The 27,487-nt window shown below is 36.0% G+C and overlaps 2 protein-coding genes across 3 annotated transcripts; one reads left to right on the top strand and one right to left on the bottom strand.

Annotated features, from left to right (window-relative positions):
• Positions 1-2,768: 2,768 nt before the first annotated feature.
• On the top strand, positions 2,769-7,950 carry LOC147475964 (uncharacterized). Of its 2 annotated transcripts, none has more exons than XM_086583754.1 (9): positions 2,769-3,192; positions 4,178-4,354; positions 4,460-4,555; positions 4,651-4,777; positions 4,904-6,542; positions 6,679-6,844; positions 6,942-7,106; positions 7,224-7,376; positions 7,496-7,950. In XM_086583754.1, the coding sequence occupies exons 1-9, from the start codon at positions 3,133-3,135 to the stop codon at positions 7,694-7,696; spliced, it is 2,784 nt and encodes a 927-aa protein (XP_086439880.1). In that variant the 5' UTR covers positions 2,769-3,132; the 3' UTR covers positions 7,697-7,950. The 2 variants fall into 2 exon arrangements, with proteins under 2 accessions (XP_086439880.1, XP_086439881.1); XM_086583755.1 differs by lacking the exon at positions 2,769-3,192 and adding an exon at positions 3,471-3,592.
• Positions 7,951-22,199: 14,249 nt separating this feature from the next.
• On the bottom strand, positions 22,200-23,184 carry LOC147475965 (uncharacterized). The gene is made up of 3 exons (XM_086585592.1): positions 23,004-23,184; positions 22,602-22,730; positions 22,200-22,555 (listed from the first exon to the last, which is right to left on the bottom strand). Exons 1-3 carry the CDS (start codon positions 23,182-23,184, stop codon positions 22,200-22,202), a joined length of 666 nt encoding a protein of 221 aa, XP_086441718.1.
• Between the last annotated feature and the right edge of the window lie 4,303 nt (positions 23,185-27,487).

Below are 27,487 nucleotides of genomic sequence, written 5' to 3' on the forward strand. Positions count from 1 at the left end.
GGTTCTGGGTAGGCTGCTGTTCCCATTCCTAGCAAGGGCATAGAGTGCCCAGAATTCAATACTGTCTGAGGAACCATATGTACAGAGGTGCGCTGAAGAGCCTAGAGTTCGACCAAGACATGAGCGCGACCCGCGCCCTTGTCCAGGCAAAAAAGAGCGCAGGGTGCGCTCAAGCCTAAATAGAGAAAACTTCGTCTTTTTCTCTACACCATATCTCCTAATATTTTCTTTTTCTTAGTGCTATTGCTACCAGAACTCATAGTATGATGCTTAATTAATCAGCTAGACTAAGTTTCGGCATAAAATTTTTGGAATTTATAGATTAACACTAATTGACTACGGAGGTAATATGCGTGGTGTATTTGATGACTCTTAGAAAGTGAGAAGCGTTCCTCGTTGAAAAATCAAAAGAAATCAAGCGTTATATAGATTCACACCCTACTTGACTACGGAGGCATATGTAATGCTAGTATGCAAATTGTGTTTCACAACGGTTTTTTTGAAGTATTTGAACCTGTTCCTCCAACAATCTACATAGGCTATATAAAAAAGTTATTACGCTCATTACAATTTGATGTCATATGGCAGTACTGCTAATCCAATCGAGCCATACAATTTAAGAAATGGTGAGTAGTTAACATTCTCTTTCATGGATGAAAAGAGGATCCAACCAGGTGTGCTAATTTGGTGAGAGTTTTCTTGTTGAGAAATGGGATCTGGGAACTGGGGCGGAAACTTTCTTCCGCCCACACTTCTAGTAGTTTGTAATGGGAAATTTGGAGTACTGGGGGCGGAAACTTTCTTCCGCGAACACTTCTAGAATGACATGGCCATCCGACCCACCCCTTCTTCTAGCGATTCTATTTCAAATTATTCGCTAAAATCTCATTCTTCCCAAAAAAAAAAAAAAAAAAAAACAAAACAAAAAAAAAATAAAACATGGCCATCCGATCATACTTGTTTTAAAGTTGCACAACATTCACGTAATCCGAATTACCCCCTACGAGCCAGCACTAACACCCTCTTAAGTCCCTAAACCCACTGCCAAGTGTCTGCACCAGTTTTTACATCTTAAGGCAATGATTTACGGTAGGGCTATAGGGCATAAGCCGAGTCGAGTCGAGTCGAGTTTCAATATGTTCAAGCTCGGTTGTTATTTTGAAAGAGTCCGAAAATAAGCGCAAGCTCGAAATACATCGAAATAAGCTTGAAATATAACAAAACAAATTATTGGAGCCAATTAACCAGTGCTCCCATCTTTTTTTTTTTTCGATAAACAACCAGTGTTCCATCTAGGATTTTAGGTGGCCAGTCCCAAGTTGTGACATGAACAATTAGGCATCATCAAGGCTTAAAGTGAGATGCATATGTCTGACAAGTATCACAAAATCAAATTCATAAGAGAGTCAGAGTCAATATAAGTTGTTGTGCTTCACTCAGTCAGGGCCGGCTCTGAGTTCCTGGGGGCCCAAGACAAGCCCAAAAAATGGGGCCTATTCAAACAAAGCTATTTTTGTTTTTTTTTTTTGTATTGCCATAAACTGTTGCTTTTGGTTTAGTGGGTTTGAGCTTTCCACTGTACTTTGAGGAGCAGGTTCACATTAGTTTTTAAGAATCTAATGAATATGTATTTGATTATTGGGCTTGGACCATGTATATAGGTTTAGAATCTAAAGAATAGAGGAGGATTTAATTATTGGGCTTGGACTATGTAAGTTATTGGTTTGGGCTAGTATGACGGTTTAGACATATAAATAGTTTTATTGTCTTTTCGGGGACTTTTTTCCAGACCTAATTGTGGGGGCCACCAGAGGTTCGGACCACACACCTACTAGTAACAATACCAATTGAGCTCGAGCGACCTAGAAACAAGTCAAGCTCGAGCCGAGCCCTAGTAGATTGGTTAATTTATAGTTGTAGAATGGTATAAGAGTCGAGCTTGGTCAATCTTTTGTACGTAAGTACGTTTAGGATTGGCTCATCTTTTAAACGAGCTTTAAATAATAAGCTCAAGCTTGACTCTAATTCTAATACGAGCCGAGGATGAGGGACCCAAAACCGAGCTAAGCCCAAGCTGAGCTCGAATAGCTCAACTCAGTGATCAGCCCTGCATAGACAATGGTTCGATGTAGTTCGAGATGTGTTTGGGATGTAAAAAGCTCAATTTCAGTTTGGGTTAAGTAGCATTACCCCCACTAGATGAGCTAATTAGGATTCCCCTCAACTAGATGGGAAATTAGAGTCTCCCAAATACACACAAAAAATTTGAGGAAAATCCTAATTTTTTTGTGTATATTTGAAGTGGGGGAGACTCTAATTTCCCATCTAGTAGAAGGAAATCCTAATTGACTTATCTAGGAGGAGGATAATACTACTTAACCCTTTCAGTTTCTCATGTTCTCAGCAAAAGTTGTATTTTTTTGGGCAATGTTTTAGTGTAGGTGACGAATACCACTGGAATGTTTTAGTGTAGCGCCATGACTCAACTCAACACGCAGCAGCACACAAACATTTGTAACAATTACTCAACCATGAGCTTGCTATCTTAGTTATTTTTATTTTTTTAACATGAGCTTGCTAGTTGGCAAGCAGTTGCAAACCATTTAAAAAGCAAGTAATCAAGTTCCATAAAATAGTAAAGCAAGTCCCTCTCATTTACCACCCACCACTAGTACTTACCTATATTATAACAAACATAGAAATAGGTGTTTAAAAATTAAAACCGCTGTGTGTGCTGCCATTGCGCTACGCATTACCCCTGGAATTCAGTTAAACAAACGCGTTGAGACACACTAAGAAAAGTAGTGTTGCCATTGTCTTCTTCTCAAACAATTTCTATTGATTTTTTATTTTAATTTTCTTTAATTCAAAACCTCAACTTCTTCTCTTTTGTAAAGAGACAAAATCCACAAAACAGTGCGCAGCACGTAATTTTTTAGTTTTTTTTATTTAATTGTTTGAATTTTGAATTTTGTTTTCGGTTTAAAAGAAATTCTGCTTCTGTATCTCTCTATAAACTTTCTTAATTTTCTTATCAGCCTGGAAGCTGTTAAGAAGAAATGTGTAACAAAAAATTTGAACACAAGTGATCTTATCACCTTCTTTTTGTACGTCCCTGTTGTTTGTTTCCTGATGTTGTCAAGAGCCAACAGCAACGCGACCATGTTGCTCAGCAGCTCAGGCGGATTTGAGGTATGATATTGATAATTTTTGCATGTTCTTATCCTACACAGCTAGAGGCTATATTTTTGTTGAAGGTATGTGTAGAGATAGGCCGATTATGATGTCTTGTTTACATTGTTTTACTACCCAGCTTGTAGCCATTCAATGGTTATTCATGTATCATTCAGTTAGCATGATTCAGTCTTTCAGCTTCCTATCAACCTGCAACATACAAGGAGTACCTTCGGAGGTCGTTCATGCTCATACGTGGGCAAGGGGTTATAGGAAGGAATACAGGGCAAAATACCATAATCTGTCTAGCTAGAGGAATGCTTGTTCGTACAAATTTAATCATCGTTGCTCACCTGTCTAGAACAAAAACAAAAGATCTTCTGTTTTTGTGCATTTAAGTTAATGAATTTGGTATCAGGTTATTTTGTTTCTACTTATTTTTTTTTTTTATTTAAACCTTTATTTTTTCATGTATGATGCAATGGTTCAGTGTGGTGGGAAGAGTGACCATTACATAATAAACTAAAAAACTGCATTCATTATGCACATAATCAACTCCACATTTAATAGTATTAACGAACAAAACAGAGTGTATAAGGAAATTAAATAAAATGAGTACATGATATAGGACAAGTACACAATACAAGGCTCTAGAACACAAGTGTGTTGTAGCCATTAGAACAACTAGTTTACCAACTAAACAATAGCTTTTATGCGTAAATATAAATAGATTCCAACAAACCTACAAAAATAAGTATGTGATTTTTAATCTCAGAAGAAAAGAAAGAATAGCTTTATTCTCGAAATCTCAGGCAGAATAACGAAACTTAGATACAGTGAGGCCTTATCGGTGTTCTGCTTAAACATTTTAGAGCACAAACTGAGATGAAGCAACTAGCCTAGCTAGGATCACAAACTGAAAGAAAGAATAAAACACTACTTGTTTTACAGCCCTGTTAGTTAGTGAGTAATATCTGTTGACCGAAGAAACTTACTATTGCAGGCACTCAAGAGCTCTGACATATCTAAGAACCAGAGAGAAATGCAAAACCTACTGATAGATAACTCATGTACATCGGCAGAGAACTTACTGCTGATAGTGGAGTTACGGAAGAAGATACTTATATTTAGAGACATCATTGACCTTCCTCCTTGTGATGAACTGGGCTCCATAAATGAGGTACCTTTTCATTAGTTTCACAGCAACCGGCCAGCTATCAGCATCATCAATATGTAAACTTGTGCGTCAAGTTTCTTTCAATTTCTGACTAGCATCTTCATGTAGCTTGTCATTGGGACTGTGGAGGATCTTCACAACCTGTACCCCAAAATTTTACCTGGCCTTCCGATGGCAGAACAAGATGGAACCTCTACACACCAGGTCTAATAACTGCCCGGTTTTCTTAACAACAGGTTTATGCGTGCTTTGTAGCTATAAAAGTGTATTTGCTGATTGACATGAAGTGTAACATGTAGGTTGTAAGCGAGTTATATGATACTCTGACATCTATTGGAGATTCATGGGGCAGAAATCACCAGTGGGTAAGCAAATTCAAATGCCCGAAAGAAGGTGACATGAAGAACGTCAGTTTGGCTCAACTCGGTATGATGATATCTCTATCTCTGAAAGGGAGAAATATGATTTTATTTTATTTTCTTTATACCCTTTTATTTTTATTCCATTCGAGACCTTCAACCATTTTACTGACTCAAACCATTCTTTTGAAAGGTGAAAGAGTACTGGCGAAACTAGACTACATGATTAGGGTTGCAAGAGAAATGTTTGATATCATGGACGAGGATGGGAATAAAAATGATGAGAGTCCGAGGAACTCCACATTTGGAGACATATTAACTGAGTCTTATTCAGACATTAAAGCTTCACACTGTCACTCTCCGGTGACTCCCACCTCAGTCATTCCAGAGCTAACTCAAAGTTTTGCAGATGTTTCATACTCCCCACCTCTTCTCTATCCTCTTAGACTTCAGGCTGTGGGTAAGTTGAAATCATTCGACTTAAAGTGCCTCTCCTTCCACATCGTTCCCCAGGTAGCATCTCGCAGTCCCAGCCCTGATAAGAAGAGGACGACAAATGATGAGGTGCAATCAGAGAAGAAAAGGGCTAGGAATGGTTCTGAAATTATGGAAGTAACAGATGCCATTGTCAAACCTACTGAAGTTACAACACGAGTTCTGAAATCCAATTTAAATGCAGTGACATGCGATGCAAGTGCTGTTGAAAACAGTTGTGCACCTTCCATGCCGAAAGCCTCACCTTTGCAATCACCTAAGCCTGCAACACTAGGACATATGACACAGCCACAATCTAATGCATCTGCAGAAGCACCCCAAGTATTGCAGAAGATGCTACCTAAGGTACCTGCAGAAGTACCACCACAGTCACCTATATTGCCATCGAACCTATCCAGGGAACCATCCTTATCAGAGTTCATTTTGCCACCACAAGTAATTGAACCATCACTTTCACCTTTACAGATGATATCACAAAATCCGTGTGCAGCGACAGCAGCAGCAGCATCACCAGTAAATGTTGCACCAAATGCAATTGCAGCACCATCCCCACCACCACCACCTCCTTTGCAAAACCTTGCTGCTTCTGTACCATCATCAATGTTACAACAAATCCCCTCAGCAATGTCATCCCCACCACCTATGAAGCCAGGGAGTGTATGTGCTGAACCACCCTCCCTGTCACCAAACAATGTATCTGCAGCGCAACCCTCACCGTCACCACTGCCAATACAATCTATGCTGCCTAAAACTGCATCTACAACACCATTAACATCTGTACCATCAAGTGCATCTTTTCGACCACCACAACCACCACCACCACCTATGTCAGCTGGATCAGTATGTGTAGCTCCTCCTTCGGCGCCACCCAATGCATCTAAGCGCCCAACACCACCACCACCACCCATACTGAGACCAAATTCATCCACAACACCGCTCCCACCACCTCCACCAATGCTGCATACCAAAACATCTATGGCACCACCACCTCCACCCCCACCAATCTTGCGAGAGGATGGATCGGCAGCGCCACCACCCCCACCACCTATGGTGCCTTCAAGAGGATCAGTGCCATCACCACCACCACCAATGTCATTGTCAAATGGCTCTGCTCCACCTCCACCTCCGCCAGGTGCGGTTAAAGCCCTACGTCCAAAGAAAGCACATACCAAACTTAAGAGATCCTCCAACATGGGTAACCTGTACAGGGTGCTTAAAGGAAAGGTGGAAGGGTCTAATCAAGATGGTAAAACATCTAGTGGGAGAAAGAGCATTGGTGCGAGTGCTGGAGGCAGCAAACAGAGCATGGCTGACGCATTAGCAGAGATGACAAAGAGGTATGCTTCCCATACATGTGACATCTCTAAGGGACATACGGGGCAATATTAGGAGAATATTCTGAAGATAAATAGATTATAAATTGCTTTCTCTTAGGTCCACTAGAAAAATAAACTCTTTTCTTCCGTGTGGCAGATCGTCTTACTTCCAGCAAATAGAAGAAGACGTTCAGAAGCATGCAAAAACAGTCATGGAGATGAAAACTGCAATCACTTCATTCCAAGCAACCGAAATGGCAGAGCTCCTTAAATTCCAAAAGCACGTGGAATCTCATCTTGAGAAATTAACCGATGAAACCCAGGTAACTTTGGCATGTTTCTTCCTTTTAATTCTGATCTATCTGATTATCATTTACGATTGCGTGTATTGGCTTCCAACCTTTGTATCTCGGAAAGCAGGTGCTCGCAAGATTTGAAGATTTCCCAAACAAGAAGTTAGAAACGTTAAGAACAGCAGCTGCACTGTACTCAAAGCTGGATGCGATATTGACTAACCTTACAACCTGGAAGATAGAGACACCTATTGGATCTCTACTTGACAGGGTTGAGAACTACTTTAACAAGGTAAATGAAAAGGAAGAAAAACTCAATTACTATATTTATATTAGAATGGTATCTGCTTTTTTCATTAAGATTGTCGTCATCATTATTCCTACATTAACCGCAAACGCTAATATATAGATCAAGGGTGAAATGGATGCACTGGACCGAAGCAAAGATGATGACGCTAAGCGGTTTCAGAGTCACAAAATCACTTTCGACTTCCACATTCTGGTGCGAATCAAGGAATCAATGGTTGACCTCTCTTCGAGCTGCATGGAATTCACACTTAAGGTAAGACGATGAAGAGCAGTCTTGGCTGTGTTATTTCTTCAACAATTGAATGCAACCTATACTCCAGAGTTCATTTGGAACATTTTAAGAGATCCTTAGTGTTCTGTTTTCTTTTTCAGGAGAGGAGAGAAGCAAAGGCTGCAAGTGATGGAGAAGCTGGCTCGAAGACTGAGAAGAAATTGAAAGCATGCACTAAAATGCTTTGGAGGGCTTTCCAGTTGGCATTCCGGGTGTATACCTTCGCTGGAGGACATGACGATCGCGCTGACATGTTAAGCAGAGAATTGGCACAAGAGATAGAGAATGAACCTCATCACTAAATACACTCTTGGTACTCTTCACCACATATTACGGTATACCTCATACGTAACCTATATAGTATTTCACATCTTCAACATTTGATCACGTTGGAGATATTATTTTTGCAAGTGCATTTCATTGTGTCGTTCTTGTCCGTGTTAAACTTTTAAGTGGGAACAAGTTTTCTATAGTTGTAATACTTTATTCAAATACAACAGTTTCTCCTTGCGCGCTGTATAAATCTACGCTCTACCTTAATCTAATTATTATATGATATCTTGAATTCTTGATTGATTGCATGACTCTAAACAGAATGGTTTAATGAGCAACTTTTTTTTAAGCTTGGACATTTTCATGTTCATTTTTCATGACATTTTAGATCTTGGTTTTAGCAAATAAATTGATTCCGTGTTTAGAGATAAATGTTAAGGAGTGCACTCATATAAATACAAATTACCATTTACAGCATGAGACAAGGACTCTAGGAATTTCTCTGGGAATGAAACAACTTGAATAATTTGCCCCGCCAATATTCAATGACCGTAAGATGTTTGTCTTTGCTACACCCCTTCTAAATTGATGTTGTAACTAGAAAAGTTTAGTACATTTTTTTATGTTGCAAGTTCGTACCAATAAAGTGTAGCGACACTGGGGAGTGGGGAGTGACTTGAGGACAAAAGAAAGATGGATCGAATAGAGGCGAGATTTAGGAGAGGATTTTGCGCTATCACGATTCACGAGTCCGAGAAACAGAGAGCGATTATGAAGGACAAATCCCCCGAAAAAGTAACTCTCAACACTAAGTTTTTTTAATCACTCACAAAGACCAGATAGATGAAAGGTCAAGTATACTCTTGACGCAAAATAAAAAATGGCTCGGATAGATGAAATGTCAAGTATACTCTTGAGCCAGTGTATATAGTATGAACAATCATTGTTTATATACAAAACATGTGTGTTCATACCTATTGGAGTATGAACAAATCCGTGTTCATACCTATTTGTGGATATGAACAATCATTACTCATACCTTCAATATAAACGTTCATACCTCCACTATGAACGTGAGTTATGAGCAATGATTATTTATACCTATTGGAGTATGAACAATATGTGTTCATACCTATTTGTGGATACCTCTAAGCAGGTATGAACCATAAATGTTTATACCTCCACTATGAACGTGAGCTATGAACAATGCATGTTCATACCTATTGGAGCTATGAACAATGATTGTTCATACCTATTTGTGGGTATGAACCATAAATGTTCATATATACCTCTACTATGAACGTGAGCTTTGAGCAATGATTGTTCATACCTATTGGAGTATGAGCAATGATTGTTCATACCTATTACAATGAACACTCATTGTTCATACGTTTAAGCTGGTATGAACAATAAATGTTCATACCCCGAAATATGAACATGAGTTATGAATAAGCAAAATAATAATAATAATAATAAGATAACACATTAAAAACACCAATAGTTCATTTTCATAACACAAAAAATCATTGTGCACCAAAAAACAACACAAAATATATTGTTTTTTTGTCTTCCTCACATTTAGTCACTAAACAATCCTTTTCTGTAATTTTCGGAAAACTTGTGATTTTCTTGACTCCAGTTTCTTGGCAAGTCTGACAGCAATCTACATGCAATGTGCAGGCGCATGTTGCGTACTTCTCCTTCAGAGAAATCAATATGACCTTGTTCATACAAAATTTGGATCATTTTGCACACATGAAGCCCACAATCAACACTGAAATTTAGAGAATACACGGTCAATTTAAATAATACACAGTCAAATCACAATCAATTCTAAATATGACAAATCATTGTATTCATAATTGTTCATACCTATCTAAGGCATGAACAACCAATGTTCATAGCTATCTTAGGCATGAACACTCATTGTTCATACCCAATAGGTATAAACAATCATAGTTCACACATGTAACACAGGAGAATAAATAAATAATTACCTATTGTTTTGCTGCGAATATTTTTGTGAAAGTATTCTTCCTTTATTACTGAGAAGCTGGATTTTCAAATCCCCCTTTCTGACAAGATGGTTTATTGACTCAACTAGTACATTCTTCTGTAAAATTACAAGTTATTTCTTTATATTTCAACATAAAAAATTTATGTAATTTAAGTGTTTATTGTCGAACTCACAAGTTCTTTTGCAACTTACAACCCTTTTTGTGTGGCTTAGGGAGTTGAAGTGAAACCATTTTGTTTGTTGTCCCTCAACCAACTCCAACACAAGAAGAGTCCAATGATTGTCCGAATGAATTGGAATGGCAATGAATTTCGAAGAGAAGTCGATGCTCTTCAATATGGTTTCCAATCATCCTTCTTCCAACAATCTCTGTGTCAACAATTGTGTGAAATAATAAGAATGTGAAATAATAATAGATGAAACAATATTTTTTTGTAATAAAAAATTCACCTTAGTGTTTGCAAAGACTAGACAAGTCTCTGCTTTTCCAGTCTTCCTTTGTTGAAGTTCTATCGACCACCAGTCAATGATCTTTTGAATGGATAATTTTTTTTTTAAAATTGGCATCACAGAAAAAGCTTATGACTAGGAACAATGATTGTTCATAGTACAGTATGGATGTGAATAATGAGTGTTCATAGTTAAAGACTATTATGAACATTCATTGTTCATAGCCCAATTGTGGTATGAACAAAGAATGTTCATAGCTAACTACTATGAACAATCATTGTTCATAGTCCAATTGTGGTATGAATAAAATTTGCCTGGTGATCAATTTCTTTATCAAAGAGAAGATCTTCAACTAGAACACCTTGAACTTGTAAAATTCCATTTGACTAAGCAATAGCTCTTCAAAAACCATAAGAAATAACCATTAGTCAAAAAAGATATTTACTCAAAATATCATTTTTTGGTATCCTAAACTTACCTACTGTTCTCAATTTTGAAGAAAGTGTCAATGACTTCTCGATGGCTTTCTTCCAATCCCACATAGTATGGACACGTCTTCGGGTCAAGCAGAGGACGACTGTTAGTGTTATTAAATCCTTTCTCTTCAGTAAGAGTTTGCTTGCCATTGTCACATTTCTTTCTTTTTTTCCTCCCTTCACCAATAAAATCCTCGCCTATCATCTTAGTTTTCCTTCCTCTAATTTCCTTCACTCACTTTACTAGTGAACAAAGTTTCTCTCGTCCCTTAACACCCTTCTCCTCATCTTTATCTTTATCTCTAACATCCTTCTCCTCAGCTTTATCTTTATATCCCTCCTTGTCTGGAAGTGACAAAGTAAGATGTAGATCAAATGATGGACCTTCAAAGGGTTCTGCGACATACTGCCTCTACTGAACTTCAGCTGTGACTTCAGTTGTGACTTCATCAGAATGCCCCTGATGCACTTCAGCCGAGTAGCTTCATCAGGATTCCCCTGCTGCACTTTAGCCGAGTGGACTACATCCGTGACTTCATCATTCGTGACTTCATCAGGATTCCCCTGCTGCACTTCAGCCGGGTGGACTACATCCATGACTTCATCAGGATTCCCCTGCTGCACTTCTTTAGGTGGGGAATTCTTCAACTTTTCCTTTAACTTTTCAACTTCATCTCTGAATACATAAGTTGCTTTTCAAGCTTGATGACTCTCTCCTTCAGTTCTTTGTTCTCCAGTATCAGTGCATCAATGTCTTTTGCAGTAAACTGGACTGTTACTTCATCGTTTATTACTTCCTCATTTGTGACTAAATCACTGTACATGTCACGAAGTAAAGTCCTTTCAGTCTCCGTTGTTGCTTCAGCATTGACAATGATCTGACTTGCAGCTATTTCTGTAATTGGTGTCTTTTGAAACACATCAAGCAAGGTCTTCAAATTCCACCTTGCACACCTCGGGAATTTGGTTTCATGGTTATCTACTTTCTTGATGACTACATAGTGCTCACAAAACCAAAATTGCAACGCATGTGACGAAAGCCATATTAGTTCACACACCAATAAACCAAAACATTAAACAAATCAATGTTCATACCCTAATATTAATAGATATGAACATTAAGTGTTCATACACACAATATAGGTATGAACATTCACTATGTCAAAACAAAACTTTTTTTACCGTAAAGGCCGGGCAATATTTGATGGTTACTAACAGTAAAAAAAAAATATGACGGGCTTTTCGGTAATTGTCGGTCCATGACTGTGGAAAACTAAAGGCCGGGCAATTCTTCTTTTCAATATTTGCTACTTTTGATGCTTTATATATGAAAAATGTATTTTTTTTAATTGTAGGGCTTGCGTTTTCTATTTTTGCAAAGTTGTATGTTTATGCTGGATTAGCACTTCTTCGTATCTTTACAGATTTGTTCTTGTTTGTCAATATTTATTTGCTTTGAGAAATAAATCATATATTAACAGATGAGTGTTAAAGCTTTAAGTTGTGTTTGGAGTTGGTAATTACAGGTTCATAACAGAATTGAATCGTACAGTTGATATTAAAGTGCAATAAAGAAGTCGGAAACAAAGTAACTAAAGTATTAGTTCCAGTTCCTAATTTGTTTTTGAGTGTCCTTCTATTGCCCGGTATGTATCTCTAAGGTAAATTTTTTGGTGGTAAAATGTTTTGTTGTTTGAATTGAATCATGGATTTGTAGTTTGTCTGTTATGCCAAATGTTATTTTTGTTTGCTCGAATATTTGAGTTTTGAATGAAAAGTTCACACCCGAAACAAGGACATATTTTTGTCCATTTGATTATTAAGTTAAAAGTGTCGATAGATGTTTAGCTGCTTGCGATCTTATTCTGCTTTTTTATTGTTGTTGAATGTCTTATAATCGTATAATTTAAATGCTCAGGAAGGAAGGAAGGACACTTGCTTTTGTTCAAAATAATTAAGTGGTCTGTAGGCAAGCTTATGTTTTTGTGATCATATTGGTAAATAATGGTGTGATTTTTATTTAAAACTCCGATCCATACTAAAATTTTGTTGCAAACACAATGAATTAAATCGTAGTTTAACTATTTCAATTTCTTTGTAATAATTGTTTATTAGGTTGTGTGAATCATGTTCCTCAATTAAATGATGTTCAATCCCATAGTTTATAATAATTAAATTTCCTTCTCATTTTCTTTCATATTCGAAGTCCATATCATATTTGGACTTGGTCTAGCTCTTACTGTTTTAGATTCCCAAGCATTACTCCAATTGGCCGGAGTAGTACCAAGGGAAATAACATTGGCCGTTATAAAGTTAAACTAGCATTTGAATTACCCTAGATACATTTACCCAAAATACATTTCAATCTAGTGAATTTGTAATGGTTATGTGTTTGTTGAAGATGTCTGTGACAATGCCAAACAAGGCATGGATGAATGAACCGACATTGTCAACGATATACATCGAAGGTGCTAGATCATTCATCAAATTCACACAAGATAGTTTGGGAAAAGCCATTGACTGGTATTGTTGTCCTTGTATGAAGTGTTTGAACATAGAGAAGAGAACAGCCGAAGGCATTTTTTATCATTTGATTCGTAAGGGTATCAACACATCTTACACATTATGGGTTCAGCATGGAGAGTCCTTTTCCAAAACTAATGTCAATGTTGGTGTTGCTAGTACCTCCACTAGTATTGCCAATGAAGATCTGTTCCCGAGAATGGTGGAGATGGTGAATGACGCGTTTGGTCGTAGTCATCCTAATGACTTAGATGCATGCATGGATATTCGTGATGAAGATGATGACCATGATACTAATAATGTGCAAGAGGATGATACTAATAATTCGCAAGAGGATGTTAACCACAATTTGCATGAAGATGTTCTGTACAAAATATTGTTGGAGGTCGCATTACAACCATTGTATCCTATGTGTCAAGGTGAAGATACCAAGTTATCGACGACAATTGAGTTGTTGGGTATGAAAGCTAAACATAGGTGGTATGATAATAGTTTCACAAATTTGTTGGAATTCTTAAAGCGGATTCTACCGAATAACAATACAGTACCAGTGAAAACCTCTTGTGCCAAAAAAATGATAAAGTCATTCCGTATGAAGTGTGAGGTTATTAATGCATGTCCAAATGATTGTATGTTATACTGGAAAACCGATAAAGATTTAAATAGTTGTACCATATGTGGTTCAAGCAGATGGAAACCAGTCAAATCTTCCAAGCCGAGGGCTAAACCTGTGTCAATAAAGAAGCTTAGATATTTTCCTATAACCGAAAGGTTGCAGAAAATGTATAGCGTTCCATGGCTTGCAAAAAATATGACATGGCATGCAAACTCAACTGAAAACTCAAGTCATATGCGTCATCCTAAAGACTCTTCTTGTTGGAAGTCAGTGAACTACCGGTGGAAAGAATTTGCTAGTGAAAGTTGCAATGTCCGACTAGGACTTGCAACTGATGGATTCAATCCATTTGGTCAAAAAAATTGTATTCATAGTACTTGGCCTGTGATGATAGTTCCTTATAACCTTCCTCCATCTTTGTGCATACGCAAAGAGTTTGTAATGTTGACGCTGCTCATTCTTGGTCCAAGTAGTCCAGGAGATGATATTGATATTTACTTGCAACCACTTATCGAAGAGCTTCGTAATTTGTGGTCCAAGGGGACTGAAACGTATGATTCCTTATAGTAAGAAGATGTTCAACATGAAATCAATTTTATTATGGACTATTCACGATTTTCCAGCTTATGGCCATATTTCGGGGTGCAAGACTGCTGGAAGGTATGCTTGCCCTGTTTGTAGTGAAGGGATAGATTCGAGATGATTAAAAAATGGGAAGAAATTTGCATACATGGGGTGTAGGAAGTTTCTAAAAGACAAAAATCATCCTTTTAGAACTCAAAAATCACAATTTAATGGGAAGGTGGAACATGGAGAGCCTCCTCGCCGTTTGAGTGGTTCAGTAGTCAAGCAGAAAATGAGCCAAATCAAGACCATGTTAGGTAAGGTGAATGGTTTGAAAAGGAAGAGGCCCACAAGTGAGGAAAAGTTGACTGCTTGGTCAAAAGATTCTATTTTCTTTGAATTGGATTACTAGGAGGTACTCACTAATTTTTCTGTCAATATTCATTTTTTATATAGTACAACTGCAATTTTGTATTGCAACTTGCTTATGATAACATAAATGTCATGCTTGCTACAGTTCCTTCCTACTATTCACAATGTCGATGTGATGCACGTGGAGAAAAATGTAGTAGAGAACCTCCTTGCCTTAATCATGAACACTAAAAAAGTAAGGATGGGATGGAAGCACGTAAATACCTCAAGGCTTTGAAGACAAAAAAGAAATTGTGGCCAGTGAAAAAGGATGGGAAGTTATCATATGCTAAGGCTTCTTTTTGTCTTTCCTGTTCAGAGAGAGATATTATTTTTCGAACTTTGCACCAATTGAAGGTTCCAAAGGGGTATAGTGCAAATTGGAAACATAATGTGAACTTGAAAGATTTTCAGTTGAAGAACCTAAAGTCGCATGATTATCATATTCTTTTACAACACCTATTCATTTTAGATTAAGGAAAGTCCGGATGGTAAGGTCACAAGGACGCAGATATTTGTCACTACACATACAAGCAAGGATGGTTCCTGTTTTCCAGCAATGAAGCCTAGTCTAGTAAGGTTTAGCTTATATTGTTCTTTAAATTTTACTTTACACTGAAGTCATTTGCATTTAGATTATTGTATATGATTATAATTTTTTCTTGTAGGATGAAATCAAGTGGCTTGTGAGTCTTGGGAAATAAAGATTTAGATAATGACCCTGTGGCAAAGGTATATCCTTTTGAACCTTAGTTTTCCCTTGCATAAGTAGTGGTGCATGTAAATGCATGTGGTCTGGCTTTGAATATAATGTTTAAATGAGTCCACTGTTTGGTTTCTTTCATATGGGACAAGTTCCTTAAATCCTACTTGCGCACACTAGGTCTATGCGTTCAATTTCTATGATGCTTGTTGTTTGTATAGATTCTTTCTCCCATCACATGGTATATGTATCTTATCTATGCAGTTTAAGCACTGCTTAATCGGTGTATAATAGCTATAAGCTACTACACCAATATGATCATGTAAAAAGTTAAAGGTTTGAGTGGCGCATAATAGCTATAAGCTACTACACCAATGAAATGAAGTTGCATTGAACTTGGGCAAATTCCCACTTCTATTCCCAAGAGAAATTGGTACTGGACCTTATAATCGATATTCAAAACATCAAAAGACAAATATGCTGCTGATCCTAGCTTAATTAAACTGCACATTATCTTATAAGCAGTATTGTTAGGGTAATTCTTGTTTGAATTTGTTCATTTATTTGCTCTTTGGTTAGGTTTTAGGTCATGATGGCAAGGGCCAAGTCGAGGATTAGGAATTGGTGTTTCAAAGACAGTTGTACATGCCACAACTCCTTACAATCAAATTGCTGAAGAAGAAAAGAGAAAACGTGAAACAACAGATGGAAACTTCAGACTACTGATGCAACGACTTGATGAAGAGTCGAGGGCACGTAAGATTCTGGAGGAAAAGTGGGAGGTTTACGCACGTGACCCTCCAGAGTTTGAAAATATTTCACAGGTACTTATAGTTGACAATAAGACACCTCTTTATATATATTTACTATATACCGGCCTACATGAGTTAGATTTTAAAGGTGAAGTTACCATCAGATCAATTTACAGCCTGCCAACGGTGCTAATATTATATTTTGGCTTACGGCAGGTCTTTTGATATCTTTTGTGAAAATTATAAGTAGTATACTAGCTGCGACAAAAGTGAAGTAGTTCATTAGAGGTTGGCAGGCCATGATATACGTAATTGCTTGAAAACTCCGGGTATGATGATTTCATAACTCTGATTTCAGTGTAATCTTTAGGGAACATCTCTAGACTAACAGATTGCAAATCTGATCCCTTGTTTACCAACATGGACAAATGTTTAACTCTATCTCCAATGACTTTTCTGCTCATTTTCTTATCTCCATCTTGGATGCGTGGCTTCCTGTATCCTTATTATGCACTCATAGTATAATATGGCAGTCTTTATTGCTCCAACAGTTCTTAACCTCCTCCAGATATCTTGATCTATGTATTCTTAGTACATCAATATGATCAATTGTGGCACAACTCTCTCCTAGAAAAAAGCTTTGAACTAATCTTTTATTGGATGACAAGGTTTTGATGTATCACCTTAAGTGGAGGTACCTCTCGAGATTTTGCCACACTATATAGATCTAAATCTTCTGAGTCAATAAATATCTGAGCTGAGGTCTACTCATGCCAGAGTTTTAGGTCCAATTGTTAGAATTAGGTGCATCATATCCTAGTGTTATACATGGGGATCTCTTTCTGCGTTGCACTCCTTGAAAGTTTTCTTATTAGAATTGACTGTATCATTTGTATGGTGTTTGACTATCGAAGGTATTAGTTAGAAACCTTCTTAATTGTCATTAAGTAAAGAACATAAATAATCAACATAACCAAGTGCTTTTGTGAGTGTTTAGTACAATTAACCTGTTGGACCACAAGTTTCCTAGCTATCAGAGTATCATACCCAAATGTTGTCCCATATGGAAATTGGTTGTGCATGCTTAAGCAAAATGCTCTCACCTTCCTTTCTCTATTGCTATACTTGTACTGCAAAGCCATTTTACATTTTAATATTTTTCTTTTCATGTTTCTATATTTTGGTTTATATAAAAGCTCCAATGAAAAACTTCTATTGGAAGTTTGGAACTGAGTTCATGTACCTGCTAGTCCGTTACTCAAAATTATATGTAAATTATTTATTTTGAAAATGTTGCCTCGCAAATTTAATTTATCTAAAAAGAAGGCGAAAATTCGTGTGGCCCAAAGTGCTCATATACTATATTGGTTTAAATAGATAGAGCATTGTTACGAAATATATAACTTCTTATGTGAATTGTGAATTACGTGCATTCATGAATACTCTTTTATGTTTTAGACAAGACATCGTTCACCCGTTGTTGATGAAGAATCACATGTTATGCCATTCGGACAATGTCTATTGAAGAACTTCAAGAGAAAATCTATTGCACTTGGAAATGTGTCTAGTGATTTTACTTCTGCAGATTCATATAGTATCACAGTTGACGACATCTTTGATTATACTACTGAGTTGTATATTGGGGAAGGAACACTTGGCTATGTTTCAATCGGTGATACAATCAAATGGCCCAAGACTTTTGTTGAGCCGATTTGATAAAGGTTGGTTCACCTTTACGTGTATAGTAGCCAATTTTCTTTTGGATATTTTGTACACTTGAAGATCATATGAAGTGTAGGAAAAACTCAATGTTAAAGTTAAATTCTAGAATATTTTGATGTTTTGAAGAATGAATGGAATGTATATTTTGTTGGAAACATTACTTATCTAACTCATGTTAAAGTTGAATTCTAGAATTTTTTGGTGTTATGAAGAATGAATGAAGTCTATATTTTGATGGAAATATTACTTGTGACCTTTTGAATATGGAGGAATGATGAATAGGAAATATAAGTTTCTGCCAGGAAAATTGCTAGTATTTGCAGGTTGTTCTTTTGGGAATTATGTACTATTTTCTTTTTTAAAAAAACAAAATTTCCCATAAACTTGACGGACTATACCTGTCAAGAACAGATGGCCCCGTCAATATTTTTCAAAAAATGCACCTAATTATCTAGAAAAATGAAACAAAGTTGACGGGTAGAAAAGAGTAATTTGATGTTGGAAGACCGTCAATAAAAATAGAATATAACCACGGTTAGTGGCCATCAAATTTTAATTTGGAAATTGATGGATAATGACCGTCAAGAAAAAAAATGACTACGATAAATTGACGGTCCTCTTGACGGTCTATGTCAATCAAAAAAGCGGTTTCTTGTCGGGTTCTGCCTGTAAAAAATTCTCTGTTTTCACGTAGTGATTGATTGTTCATACCCACAAATGGGTATGAACATTGATTGTTCATATCCATGTATGAACATTGATTGTTCATACCCACCAATAGGTATGAACATTGATTGTTCATACCCACCAATAGGAATCTATGCAAGAACATTGATATATTGTTCATACCCACCAATAGCTATGAACATTGGTTGTTTATACCCACAAATAGGAATCTATGTATGAACATTGATTGTTCATACCCACCAATAGCTATGAACATTGGTTGTTCATACCCACCAATTGTTATAAAAACAAACAAACAACCATAAATTAAGGATATTAAGTTAAAGAAATATACCAAAAATATTATAGTGCATCCATTGATCATCTATTTCTTGGCCTCTTTGTATTCTCTGGCAGCAGCAATTAGCTCCTTGTGTATGGCAGTTGGCCAAGACAGATTTCTAAATGTATCCAAGCTGTCAACAGCCTTGATTAATGGCCATGATGCTCTGTAATTCGCATTGCTGAAGAAACATGTAATTAACATGAAAAACGACATCAGCGTTGAAAAATCTTCAGCTGCAGATTGCTTATCAGTGGTTGCCAAGGTCCTCATTATACCATCTTCAACTTGAGACTTGGAGTATCTGGTGTTGGCATCACCGAAGTACTTTTTAATGAAGATGGGTTTCTTTTCATCATATCCAATAGTCCTGTTTAACTGCATCAATGTCTCTGTGATAGGCAACCCAAACATGAGACTAACCTCATCTACAGTTAGCTTCACCATTCTTTTACCAATCTCAAATGCCTCTTCAGGTCCTGATTTGAAATTGTCCAAGAGATAGAATATTTCTTTGTTTGGCTTGAATTTGTTTCCTTCAACAATCCCACTGTTGTATAATACATCAAACATAAACCAGAACGGTGTCTTATTCATTTCATCAACATGTTTTTTTTGGAATTCCCATTTCCTTGAGTTTTTGTACCAAACTTATCATATGTGAGAAGGTACTTCGCAGATGCACAGGTGCTACTGTCCTACCTTTAACATTCTCTTTCCCCTCTTCCTCATCTTCCTTCTCTTCCACTCCTTTCTCTTTCCCTTTTACAGATTTCTTTACATTCTTGCCCACCACCTTCCCTTTCCTAGTATTCTTTGTCTTAAGTTTTTTAGATTGGCCAGTAGTGTTGCTCGACTCAAGTTTCCTTTTATTGGATGCAGATCTCAAACATAATTTTTTGTATGGTGTGTCAGATCTCGAACATAATCTTCTACTCACAGGGGACTTATCGACTTTGTTCTTCTTCTCTTTATTGTTTTTCTTCCTTCCTCAGATTAAGTCCTGCAAATAATTGAAGGTTAGGCATGCAAAGTATAAACATAGTTTTGTTATTGTAAAGGTATGAAATCAATGTTCATACCTAGGGACTATGAACAATAATTGTTCATAGTGAACAATTAATGTTCATACCTACAGAACTATGAACAATTAATGTTCATACCCAGTGGACTATGAACAATTATTGTTCATACAGAGTTATAAATAATCACTAATGTAAATGTACCTTTAATGGAACCTCCAAATCTTCTTATCCTAACATGCAAAAATAGACGTATGAACACTCATTGTTCATACCACTTTCTTGCAAAAAATAAAATCAAGAATTTAAAAAAAAAAAAAACCTTCATTGATTCATCATCATCTTCTTTCCCCTTGTTCTTCTTCTTCTTCTTCTTATTCATCTTCTTTTCCTTGTTCTTCTTCTTCTTCATCTTCTTCTGCATTTACATCATCATCGGTGTCTATTTTCTCTTCATCTTCAATCTCACCAACTACTTCTTTTGTTCTCTCCTCCTCCTCATCTCCTCCACCTTGTTCTTCCATAGTATCATTTACAATACTTTCCACAACATTTGATATTTCTTGTTTGTGTTCTTCACAATAAATGTCGTTCTCATACCTAGGGTTCTTGAAATTTTTAGTATTGCACAAATTTTCGTCCATTTGCAATGGAAAATTTTACATTTTGATATATTTTGATTTTAATTTTGGAGAAAATTTTGGTTTACAAAGAAATCTAGGATTTTGCTGTTTTAGTGTTAGTTGTGTTTTTGCTTGCGCTGTTTTTGCTTCAACTAGAAATGTGTGAAAAATGAGAAGTTGGAACCGTATTCGAAAGTGGACAAACAACCGTTTGTTTAGAACTTGACACGTAATACCCTAAATTTGGTGGGTATGAACATCCATTGTTCATACACGAAATAGGTATGAACACTTATATATTGTGCATACCCAAACAATCACTGTGTTTCTCACTATTTCATTCCCAAACAATAAATTGTTCATACCTCAACTAGCTATGAACAATCATTTTTCATATTGTCATACCTGCTAACTATGAACATGGATTGTTCATACCTATTTGGTGCTATGACAACATTGATTGTTCACACCTATCCATCTATAAACATTGATTGTTCATACCCTAAAATAGGTATGAACTTTGATTGTTCATACACACCATGTATGAACAATCAAAGTTTATTGTTCATAAATATGTATGAACATTGGTTGTTCATACCTATCCATGTATGAACATTGAACTTTGAATTGATATATCAACATTGATTGTTCATATCTATACATGTATGAACATTGATTGTTCATACCCTAAATAGGTATGAACATTAATTGTTCATACCTACCAATTGATATATCTATGTATTAACATTGAACTTTGAATTGATATATCAACATTGATTGTTCATAAATATACATGTATGAACATTGATTGTTCATACCTAAATAGGTATGAACATTGGTTGTTCATACCTATCCATGTATGAACTCTGCAATAACTCTGCAAAACACAATAAAAATTAAATAAATGAATGAAATCATAAGAAACTTTAAAAATAGATTCCAAAACTGTATTAATATCTATCAGTCAATCAAAAAATATTTCATACAAAAACATCAAACAGCCTCACTAGTGTTTCCCACATCAAAAAATTGCCAAGATCACCTTAATACCATATCACCGCTACCACTAGGCAACTCATCTCTTACACTAGCCAACTTATCTCTTGCTCTAGATTCCACATCAGCAGTGTCAGAAGTTTTCCCACGACAAGTCTTTCGGTCGTGCCGGTCGATTTTGTGGCATTTTCTGCATTTGTGGCCAGTATAACACATAACACCCGTGCTCTCATTCCTCTTAACTCGTGGTCTACTCGGAGCCCTCTTCACATCTAGTGGAAGAATTTCTACTTCATCAGAAACATTGGAATAGATCTCATTACGGCTAATTACAGTGATGCCATGAGAGTAGGTGTTGCTGAACGAAGTGGCGAGAAATGCAACTTCAATGTATGAATACATTGAATCCCCTTTGCAATAAATACTCGCAATTGCATGCCGACAAGGAAACACGTCTATGCCCCAACTATTACAAGTGCAATATCTACTAAGCAAGTCAACCCAATACTCATGCTTCTCCTTAACAACTTGAAGCACGTGCTCGTCTGACCTTGCCACAGTCACAGAACGAGCCTCCTCAACCCTGTCAGCCAATTTCAATTCCATTTTAGGATAAAGAATAGTTTTCCAATTCTTACACTCCATCTTTCAGTCCGATTCCATTTTCATCATTTTCATGTGAATTTCATCTAACATTGCTATGATGAGCAGATGACGCTCTTTCTCTATCCAACTATTGAAACACTCCGCCAAAGAAAAGCACATCTCACCATACCGAGCGCCACAGAAGTATGCATTAGCCCAATTATCATAAGATGCCCTAGATAGAAAATTAGATACTGTATCTCCACCTATATTCAACAATTCAGCCATGTGCTCCTGAAACTCCTCATGCATGGAAGCATAAGCACATTTCTTGAATAAACCCACCAACACTTTTGAAACACCACATGTCTTTGACAAAGCTATTATAAGGTTTGTTCTCCATGTGCCACAAGCAAAAACTATAATATGAACCAGGAAATACAATAGGAATGTTCACAAGCAAACCATGTTGTCTATCACTCAAAAAGGTATATCTTCTCTCATACCCAAAAGCCTTCTTAAACATATCGAGAAACCAAAACCAATTGGATTCATTTTCAATGTCAACAACAACAACAGCAAGAGGGAATAATCCTACAAAACAACAGAAAATAACCAAATATGAGATAACTGAAAAGGTATGAACAATACGTGTTCATACCCAAAACAGATATGAACAATGAGTGTTCATACCCACAACAGATATGAATAATACATGTTCAATAATAAAACATACAAGTAATATTAGGGGAACACCTTGATGTCCATTTTTGACAATAGCAGCCAACAAGCACCCTTTATACTCTGATCTCAAGAAGGTTCCATCTAAATGCACCATCGCTCAATAGTATTTAAAACCATTAATACTTGATTTAAAAGCAACAAACACCCTCTCAAACTTCCCACTCTTTCCATTCACCTGAAGATCAACACAATTTCCAGGATCTCCTCTCTTCAACTCTTTCATATACCACAAAAGTTCATTATATGATAAAGCAACATCACCATACAACTTTGTCAATGCCAACTTCTTACCCGCATAACTCATATGTTTAGAAATCTTAAGCCCATACTCATGACTTTAAAAAAAAGTAATATCTCCTAATGACAAAGATGGTTTATCTCTAGCAAAATCCAAAATATGAGTCATTACAAGATAAGAAGTGAGAGAAGGAGAGTTGTAGTCTTTAAATGCAAAACCACAAGTGTGTGTGAGATTAATCTTCTTAATTTCAAAACTTCCATATGTATTGCAAGTGTGTATACACCATTCATAGTTTCCCTCCTTTTTATTCTCACAAACCGCGGTCACTCTAAACTCGTCATTCTTGATTAATTCATATTTGTAACCACTGACTATCGAATACTCTATCAATTTAGAGTGAAACTCAGGTGCTACCCAACACTGCCATCAAAGTTTCTTGCCCAAAAATCAGACTTGTAAGGTTTATGAACAACAACCACACCACCACCACCACCACCACCAACTAAAGAACTTGAAGAACTTATAGAAATAGAATTACTAGAGGTAATCAATGAAATCACACAAGTCACACAAACATCCACTTTGATCTCAACAATTGCAATCTTCTTTGCAAAATAATAACAAGCCAAAGAATGCAACTCCCTATCAGATTCAATCAAGTATCTTTCCCGTCACTGTTGAAACACATATTATAACATTTTAATCCCAAATCAGGCCATTTTCCACATAACTCTTGTGCAACACCATCAATAGAAGAATCCAACCCAATACGAATGGAAAGATTACCGCCATTGTAGCAAAAAACTCCAATCACACTATGATCCATATAAACTGCAAAATCATAGTAAAACATGCATAATCAAATGTATTTACAATACGGGTACAACATTGGAGACATTCAAAATACACAACAACTATGAACATTGGTTGTTCATAACTGTTTGTGTATGAATAATGATTGTTCATACAACAAATATGTATGAACAATAATTGTTCATAGCAAAAAACAAAATCAAAACCTAAAGTTCAATTAAGAAAAGTACATAAAATAGAGTTTTCAAAACAAACATGAGACAAACAAATTATATCTCAAAATCACAGATCTGATCTAAAAAATGAACAAACAAAACATGATATAAAAACTAATGTTTTTAGACATCATTGCAACACATAATAACATTGCTATAAACAATAGATGATTTCAAATCAAAATCAATAGAAGATTTCAATATGCTATAAACATATAGGTTATAAATACAAAGTTTGAATAAACCTTTTTAGACGACAAAAAGAAGAAGCTATGGATCTAAAACCAGAGAATGTTGTTGATTTCAAATTTTGGAAACATATTTCATTTATATATTAACACACGAAAGGGTAAAAGTGGTATTTAATAAAAATATAATGGACCAAATCAACTTAATTTGTCCTTGAGGGTTATTAAAATAAAAAAATTGGGTTCATGAGTTGTTTCGACGATGTAAATGGTTTTGAGAGTGATTATCAAAAAAACCCTGAGTTGTTTTGAATCGAAATTCGGCCTTCGGCCAAATTTCTTGTATAATATAATACTTTTAAGATCTTGGATTTAATTTCTCCATAAGCTCGAATTTATGTGAAGGGTCAATTCTATTAATATATTAAAGGCTCATATATGTCAATACTCACTCCCACTCACCAGGACATGCTGGAAATACATACACAGGTAGAATGACTAGACATCTTAACTTCATCTGATATGAGTTGAACCCGAGACCTCTTAGAAACCAGTGACTCTGATACCATGTTAAATTACCAAATTCTCCAATTACGTAAAGGGTCAATTCTATTAATTAATATATTATAAGCTCATATATGTCAACAAATTTGATAAGAGGTGCAGATTCATGGAAATGAGCGATATCCTGTATTCTTGTTACTTCTAAAGTACATATTATCCTATGCATATGAGAAGTCAAAGATGGAAATGTGTGATGTCCTGTAACTTTATATAATGTAGGATTACTAGCCCCTCTTTCTTGTCAGAATTCCTTATGATTGTGTTAAGATTATTATTTTCAAATTATAATTATTACTTATTAGGATTTTGGAATATTTGATATTTTCTATTTAGAGTTTAATTAGATTTAGAAAACAAGTGTTCTCGGGAAGCTTACCTGCTCAAGATCGATTAAGGCATAAGAAAGTCTTGAATTCTTCTCAGTGTTGTTTCTGCAATTGTAAGAGAGAAAACTCAAAACATTTGTTTTTTTATTGTCATTTATCTTCAAATGTCTAGGCAAGAGTGAAACAGGCTTTGGGATTAGGAAGCAGTCTGAAGAGTTCAAATGAAGCATGGTGCTTCATTATTAATCACTATAGAAAACAATCTCCCAAGGCTGAAGTCTACAGAGCATATGTGAATGCAACTATAGGCTATCTTTGGTCAGAAAGGAATATCAGAAGATTCTAAAATCACTCAGTAACATGGCAAAACCTTGCTAACACCATCCTGCATGACATGAAACTCTATCTCAGTATCAAGATAGACTCAGTACTTGATGTCGTAGAGATCAAAGCTTTACTCACACGACTTGATATACAAGTTAAGTATAAGAACATGACTCCTCTTCCCTGTAAGTGGAAACTGCCACCCTCGGGGTTTTTTAAACTCAATATAGACGGATCTGCAGCTGACTAGAGAGTAGGCTATGGTGGCTTAACGTTTGATCTAGAAGGAAATGTGATCTTCACATACTCAGGGGGAGGATATCGAAGGTTAGTTCTTTTTCAAGAGCTTAAAGCAATAAAAGTTGGTATCACCATGTGCAAGGAAAATGACCTAAATAAAATACAAGTATGCTCAGATTCCCTACGTGTAATTCAGATTCGGAATGGTAAAGAGAGAGCCCCATGGTATTGTATGAACATCGTAGGTTCTATAATTAAGTTTGTAACTCATTTACTTGAGGTCAAATTTTGTCATGTCTACAGGGAAGTGAACAGTAGTGCTGACTACTTAGCTAGCCTATCTTCTTCCGCTGATGAGCAATGTACATGTAATATCCCCCCTTTGGATTCTACACTAGTAGAAATTGTAGCTACTGATGATGTAAGAGGGAAGGTTTATCTTAGATTCTAATGCAGGTCTAAGGGTCAGCCGAACCCGATTAATACTTCAAAAAAAAAAATTTAGAAGTGTAGGTTAGATTTAGAAGTTTAGGTTTCTTGGTTATCAAGTATGGCTTATCTATATAAGGAGGTCATTGTAGTTTAGTTCAGGTATTCAATTATCAATTATCAAATAATCAAATCTCCAAAACCTATTATATTTTTCTCCTTCAACTTTTACAATTCTTCTATTCAATCTTCTTCCTCTTTAAATCAATCCACCCTTTTGAAGATCTCCACATCTTTTTTTCTAAATCTCGTTTATTCCGCATCAATTGGTATCAAGAGCCTCACTTTTTAGATTCTCATCTAGAAAGATGTCTGATAAGCACCCAAGAGTGTAGTTTAAACCCCTTAATAGTATTACATTTAGGTCAATTATATTTATAATAAATAAGAGTTAATATTATTTATTTTTGTGTTAAGTCTTGATTGATTTTAAAGATATTTTTCATTGAAAATGAATGATTGTTAGAAGAGATATCTAAAATACTTTTTTTGTCTACAAATTTTTATTATTTTTTTAATGTCTCTCTTAGTTACTTGGTCATTTATTATTTGTCCTTAAATTTTTGATTATTTACCTAATTTACCCTATTTAAAATGAGTCAGATGATTGGCATAAAAAAGAGATATATGGGTTAAAGCCAAAGAATTTAAAGAAGAAAAGAAGAAAAGCTTTTCAACCCCAGTCAAAGCTGGGAAGTCAAAGTCAATTTGAGTAGAAAAAGGATAAAAAGCCATTAGAACTTCAAAAGGGCATATATTTGGACTCATGCCTTGGAATTGGGCCTACTTTATGCCAAAATGACCGTCTCGGAATAGGAATTCCAATGGACCCAGTTTTGCCCCAATCAAAGCTGTAAAAATGGATAAAAAGGGTACTGAAGTAATTTCCAACAGTTGTTTCCTCTTTATACTTAACCTAATGGACTTTGGGCTTACATTAGAGGACTAAAGTCCCATTTTTGGCCCATGCATGAAAATGTAGCCCAAACCCTCTCCTATATAAAGAGGGTTAAGGAAAAATCTAACTTGGCTACTTCCACATTAGTTTAGTTGTAATTAGGGTTCTCTCTCTCTCTATCTCCCTCTTTAGTTTAGTTTAGGTTTAATTAATTAGTTTAGTATTGTACCCTCCATTAATTCCCTATCAATAAAAGCTTAGTATGTATTCAATTCTTATTTACATTATGTCTTTATTCTATTGTTTAGT

Source organism: Coptis chinensis, chromosome 9, assembly GCF_015680905.1.
Source record: "Coptis chinensis isolate HL-2020 chromosome 9, ASM1568090v1, whole genome shotgun sequence".
Lineage (NCBI taxonomy): Eukaryota > Viridiplantae > Streptophyta > Magnoliopsida > Ranunculales > Ranunculaceae > Coptis > Coptis chinensis.

What these genes read in the sequence shown, in the direction of transcription:
- LOC147475965 (XM_086585592.1), bottom strand. Translation starts at nt 23,184, where the DNA reads ATGAGTTATGCGGGTAAGAAGTTGGCATTGACAAAGTTGTATGGTGAT. An exon ending in GTTTGTTGCTTTTAAATCAA is followed by an intron (nt 22,731 to 23,003) that starts GTATTAATGGTT and finishes GTTGTTTTGTAG; the next exon opens with GATTATTCCCTCTTGCTGTT. An exon ending in TTTGAGTGATAGACAACATG is followed by an intron (nt 22,556 to 22,601) that starts GTTTGCTTGTGA and finishes TTCATATTATAG; the next exon opens with TTTTTGCTTGTGGCACATGG.
- LOC147475964 (XM_086583754.1), top strand. Translation starts at nt 3,133, where the DNA reads ATGTTGTCAAGAGCCAACAGCAACGCGACCATGTTGCTCAGCAGCTCA. An exon ending in TTAGCAGAGATGACAAAGAG is followed by an intron (nt 6,543 to 6,678) that starts GTATGCTTCCCA and finishes TCCGTGTGGCAG; the next exon opens with ATCGTCTTACTTCCAGCAAA. An exon ending in GCATGGAATTCACACTTAAG is followed by an intron (nt 7,377 to 7,495) that starts GTAAGACGATGA and finishes TTTCTTTTTCAG; the next exon opens with GAGAGGAGAGAAGCAAAGGC.